This window comes from Pipistrellus kuhlii, unplaced genomic scaffold (assembly GCF_014108245.1).
Source record: "Pipistrellus kuhlii isolate mPipKuh1 unplaced genomic scaffold, mPipKuh1.p scaffold_m20_p_5, whole genome shotgun sequence".
Taxonomy (NCBI): domain Eukaryota; kingdom Metazoa; phylum Chordata; class Mammalia; order Chiroptera; family Vespertilionidae; genus Pipistrellus; species Pipistrellus kuhlii.
The window spans coordinates 18,871,962-18,877,961 of record NW_023425551.1 but is presented as its reverse complement, the minus strand read 5'-3'; the positions used below and the strand labels follow the sequence as shown (position 1 = coordinate 18,877,961).

Sequence of the window (6,000 nt, the reverse complement as noted above, 5' to 3'; positions counted from 1 at the left end):
TGCTTGGTGCTTTTGTAACCAATCTCTTTTCTTGGTCACAACAATATGACAAAGATATTATTATCTAGAAATAGTTTTATAGAGGTTCAGTTACTTTCCTGAAGTCACAGAGTGAGCTCGTGACAGAACCAAGATGGGGACCCACTTTAGTCTCCAAAGCTTACCTGTGCTCCATGACGTACTGCAGGGGCGAGCTTTAGATGCGGTTGAGCCCTCACAGACTGGTCTATGAATCTCGTGGGAAGCGCTTACTGGCAATGCCAGTCTCTCAATAAGTCTGCATGCTCCTGGAGAGGTGGGGTCTTTTTAGACCACAAGAGTCTGGCACATAGTAGGTCCTCAATAGATATCTGTTGCATTGAAATCCAACTGCTCACATAGATGTGACCTATTTGACAATGTTTCAGCTGAGTTTCCTGGTACATTTAAGTCATGTCTGACCTTTACTTGGGATCTTTACCCTGGGGTCTTATTTTGATTTTGTGACATAGAATGTGCATCATGGATGAGGGGCGTTGCCTTTGGACATGGGAGGCATTAAGAAATCAATGAGATTCTGCATGCCAATCTTAATACAATGGACATGGGTTATCAGGAGACAAGGGCGTTTCTGGGAAACAAGCGTTGTATTTTGTTCTTCTCTATTTCTCAATAAATTTAGGACACTCAATTATTCCGCCTGAACTCTTCTCTTAACTCGGTGGCTTCCAATCCTGATATGCAAGACCATATTTTAAACATGGGATTTTTAAATTGAGGCTGTTAAATTTTCACAACGTAAAACATTGGATTTCATTCTCTCTCATATATGAGTTTTACAAATGTGGATTACAAAATACCAGGATTCAAAGGAAAGGTAATACTGAATGGCGGCCCCATTTCCCTACCTTGGGATGAACATGGCTTATAAGGACATGGCTATTTCTGCAGCCTCCTGTGGAAGGAATCTCATGGCCCAGATCTGTAGCCATGCTCTTTTCTGGAACATTTCCTCTACCGAGCAGAGGGTCCTTATTGTTGAATCCAACTGGATAGCTGGTAACATGTTAACTTGGTAAGAATCAGGATATTAGCATGTTGTTATATTTTTAAGAAATTATCTTTATTTTGATTGTTTATCTAGACATGCCGATGGATATTTAGGCCACATTTTGAGCAAAAAACTCACAGAGTGTTTTTTGTTCTCCCCCCCCCCCCAAAAAAAAAACACCACAACTTACTTGTGTACACAAAACAACAGTTTTAAGGGTTTGCTTAAAAGAAAGAACAAAGCGTAAGAAATACAGTGAAATACAAGCTCATAACCATTTTTCAAATCAATGAGCATATCTGATTCTACATGAGAGAAGTTACAAAACAGGTCTGTATTTTGTAGGAAGCGATATATGGGGACAGTGTTGCAGGATGCGCTCCGAGTCCCCTTGTGGGAAGCCTTAAGCACTAGAAACAGTGGGGTCTTGACTCAGCCTAGCAGGGGCTGAGTGAAACCCGATGGGTCAGGGTTTCATGAACAAGGTTCTGACTATTCCCAGAGGCTGTTACAAGGAAAAGCAGATGTGCCTATCAGGCCTGGCAGTGTTATTTAGTCTCTTTCTCTCTTTTAATTTGATTTTCATTTACCTTGCTTACTAAAAATAGCCCTTTGACCCATTTCTTCTCAAGCAACGAAATAATTAAACTCAAGTCAGCTGTCAGTGGCCCATGGACCAGAAGAAGAATGTGGAGATAAGGTCCCTGGATGATCCGCAGCTGTCTTGACTGGTAACTGGACTCCTTCCACTGAAATATTGCAAGAGAGCTACTGGTAGGCAAGAAAAAAAAAATGTTTTCACATTCTCTTGTTTTGCCTAAAAATAAAGAACTCAAGAAATCTCCAGATGACTGAATGGAGGCCACAAATGCATCATGTCTCATTTTACTTCTGATTTTTTATTGTACCAGTAGCTGCTTCCTAGGCTTAACCCCTGGATATTTGGTAGTTTTCTCTGTGGGTTTTTCTTTAAGACCTAATTGTAGCATAAATACTTTGGCCCTAGAAAGTTGGACCTACTAACAACATTCCCAATATTATTTATTTAATTTACAATATAAATATAATTTAAACAAAGTCCATTTCCTAAAGTCAAGGTAGAGCTAAAATAGCCTTTTCTTTCTAATCTCTACTGTATTGTCCCCAGTAACTGCTGTCCTTGATTTGATCTCACGTACATTAAAAACAGATGACTCAAAAGCCCTTTCTGCATCCTCAAACCAAAATAAGTGAGGTTTGGAAGCAGGAATACATTCAAGTTCTTCCCTTTTGGGCCCTACCAACCTGAGAGCTTCCGAGTATTACAGCAATAAAGAATCATCTGTCAGTTCATAGTTATTACAGAAAAAAAAAAATAAAGTTAGTGTTTAGTTTTCACAACTTCCCTTCTTACCCCTACCAACTATTTCAACTTATCAAATCCATCCATTTCATGAGGTTTTCACACTTTCTTTACTGCCATCTGACAATCACTCCATATTCAATAAAACTATAACCAACGTTCCAAAATTTCCCTTCACCGTAACTCCGCAAGCCTTAGTCTCTCTGCGGGAACTTCTTACAGTCCAGTCAAGTTTTAAACACTTCATCTGTACGTTAGGAGAAATAAAAGCTGCACGTAGAAAACGATAGTTAACTGGCGTTCTATTGGGAAACAGCTTGATGGTGGCAGAAAGGATCATGAAGTCGCCTTCCACCACCACACCATTTAAGTAAAGAGAAAGGGGCAGTGACCATTTCCCCCTAACATTATTGATGCTGGGACTTCTAAACAGAAGGCTCAATGCGCAAAGGTTAGCTGACTAGAGAAGACTGTCACAGGCTGATTTACAGCCACGTGTTTGCAGAAAAAAATATGGCCACAAAATTCTCAGGTGATTCTGCTAGTGACAGGCATGATTAAGCATAAGGACCTGGCAGGAAGGTCAATTCTGTGAGAAAATGGGAATAGGTTCTTTACTTAAATAATGTCACCCGTCTTCAGCTAAACAGGTGGGTAGCAGTTCATATGAAATTACGGAAAAAGAAAAACCCAGTTACGATGAACACCAAAGAAATGCATGCCAACCATTAACCAAAGGTGCTTTGGTGCTGCAGCCATAGGCGGGAGGGTGGGAGGGGAGCAGGGGGTTCCCTGACGCTTAAATGACAGGGCCTTGGAGGCTCCTGAGACCTGCTATGTCTCCTGCAAGGCTGACACACTGCCATGCTCCATGATAAGAGTCACATAAACATAAGCTCATCGGCAGGCTTGGGGGACAGTGTGCAACATCGCTGTGTGGGAAAGTGACTTCAGGCTTGCCGAAGGGTCTCGTTCATCTGAGGAAATGATGCTTGGTGCCACAGGTCAAACGCTGTGGTCTCAAGCGGAATGCACGTGAAGTTTCCAGAATCTTTCCTCAAAGATGTGATCGGGCTTGGTGGGTGACCTTAGCTGGGATGCAGAAAAGTGGATATGGGAAGGTGGTTCAGAAGGGCATCTGTGAGGATTGGAGTTGGGCAGCTTTCAGAAGATGAAAGGTGTTTAAAGTTAAGGCCTTTATCTGCAAACAATAGAATATTAATAAACTCTATACCATATTTACAAATGCATTCTCTTGTAGTAAAACTAACGGGATTCTGTTCACAGTGCCATTGTTTATACAGGTAGCAATCCCATAATACTCATGTATTTTGGCATGGGGATCAGTAGCGCTCGGTATTTACAGAAAATGTACATGTGGTGAATATAAACATGTCACGGAAACGGAGTTATCGATAAAAGACAGGTTGGCTAATGGTGCAAAGGAATGAACTGTACAGCACCTTCCCCTCAGATCGGATAGGAAACGTGGATTCTGAAGTTGAGAAGATGCCAAATCTCTGACCCAAAGTGGCATAAAGTCAGTAACAAAACCATGAACCCCCTGTTCAAGTTCGGGTACACTGAGGAATCTTAATCCAAAGTTTTAGATCCATTTGTCTAGTGCATAAAATATAAAAGTTAAAAAGATTTATTATTATTGGATGATAATAATAATTATTATTAAAATAGATGGTCCTTTCTCTCATGCTCTCATCTGTGCTCTTGCACGTTAAGACCAATATCCTCGGTGTTCCAAATATGCTGGTGTTTTTGTCATGCAGATTAGCAGTCAGATGGCAAATGCTAAAATGCTCTGGATTTAGGAACTGCTGCCTGTCACAATGTGACCCAGGGCCGTGGGGACATGGCAGTAGCACCTCTTTCTTTCTCCCAGTCTTCTCCGTGAGGGGCAGGCCTGCCCCTGGACTCGGCTCCCGTGTTACTGAATGGAGTTGCTCATTTTGGCAGCGAATACTGAGGTGACGAATGGCTTCTGTACACGGGGAAGAAGGAAGGGAGGCAGGTGAGTGGGAGCAAGGTGGCATTCCAAAGAGCCCGAGGAGGAAACCCAGAGAGCGGCTGGGTTGATGGTCAAGAACCCCTAGAACGCCCCTCTCAGGAGGTCTCTGCTCAAGGCGGTTCTCCTTCTCTGTGTGCAGAGCAGGGGGCAGGCCTGGCTGGCACTAGGGGGCGATGCCTTCTGTCACAGTCTGATCCTCATCCTCGGTCCCGTGGTCGGTGTGGTCTGGGCTGCCACCAGCACAGCCACCACCACTGCTTCTGCGTTGCTTGGGCAGCAGGCTCTTCCACTGGGCTTTGTTGTGTGCAAGATGGCTTAGCATGTTCTCAGACAGGGCGCTGTTCCCGGTGAAACGGGCCCATTCTTGGAAGAGTGGCTCCACGATGTAGGTCATGAAACCTGAAACAGGCAAGGCCAAACGCATCACCACGCGGGCAGCGACACCTCCTCCTTCCTCCCTCACCGACTCGACCGCGCTCGCTACGTATTTGGCCTAGGGATATGGAGGCAAAGTAAATGTGGTTCCTACCCTCAGCCAAGGAGCATGAGGCATGTCTTCTTCGGCTTGGCATTTAACCTCTTCGTGCCTGAGTTCCCTCATTTGTAAAAAGGAGTTAAGAAAGGTACCAAACCCACAGGGTTGTTATGACAAGGAAATGGCTTAACACATGTAAAATGCGTAGGAAGCTCTCCTGGCACATAGTAAACGCTCAGTAAATATTGGTTATTATTCCTCACAGAGGGAGAAAGACATAAACAAGTGAAAGGAAGTTTGCGCTAGAACTAAGGAGGATGGGTGGGGAGGCAGGAAAGGGAAAATGAAACCAGCAAGGGGCACATCACTGATCTAGACCATATGAAAAATTCATACAGTTAGCCTCTATAATCTTTTTAAAGGATTATCCTTTCATAGTTTTGTCTTACTTTCAATTGTGTTAACCAACTGACAGCAGGTAAATAAAAAGTTCATCTTCAAAACAGATTTTTACGTACATAAAATCTTGGTTTAATTAGATAAGACTCTTTGATATCAGACTTCTTTTTTTCTTTTCATGCCTGTTTTCTTAATTATTTTAGACTTGTTGCTTTCTAATCATATTTCACTCTTTTAAAAAATATATTTTATTGATTTTTTACAGAGAGGAAGGGAGAGGGATAAGAGAGTTAGAAACATCGATGAGAGAGAAACATTGATCAGCTGCCTCCTGCACAACCCCCACTGGGGATGTGCCCACAACCAAGGTACATGCCCTTGACCGGAGTTGAACCTGGGACCTTTCAGTCTGCAGGCCGACACTCTATCCACTGAGTCAAACCGGTTTTAGCTCATATTTCATTCTTAATGTGTGTTTCATATTAAGCACGATTTATGAAAGTAAAGATAACGTTCTGTCTAGGCAGGAATTATTAGAATGATCATAAACATATACATATTTCGGTTTTATTGTTATTTCATTGAAATGTAGGTGTGGGGAGAAAAGGCAAGTGTTTTTCAGCAAAATAAATCTCCCACCAACTCGCCCTGAATGTGTACAAGCATGTGAATTATGAGGCTTGATTTGATTATCTTTTCATTGGACAAACAGTAGATCCTTGGCCTTTAGG

At 42.5% G+C, this 6,000-nt stretch overlaps 1 protein-coding gene across 2 annotated transcripts in view; it reads right to left on the bottom strand.

The window, feature by feature from the left end:
- Positions 1 to 1,080: 1,080 nt before the first annotated feature.
- The window catches only part of PDE7B (phosphodiesterase 7B), a 263,815-nt gene continuing 258,895 nt past the window's right edge, over positions 1,081 to 6,000 (bottom strand). For both annotated transcript variants that reach the window (XM_036415211.2, XM_036415212.2), the window contains one exon: positions 1,081 to 4,794. In XM_036415211.2, coding sequence (XP_036271104.1) covers positions 4,559 to 4,794 — 236 coding nt within the window. In that variant the 3' untranslated portion in view covers positions 1,081 to 4,558. The remainder of the gene's footprint in view (positions 4,795 to 6,000) is intronic.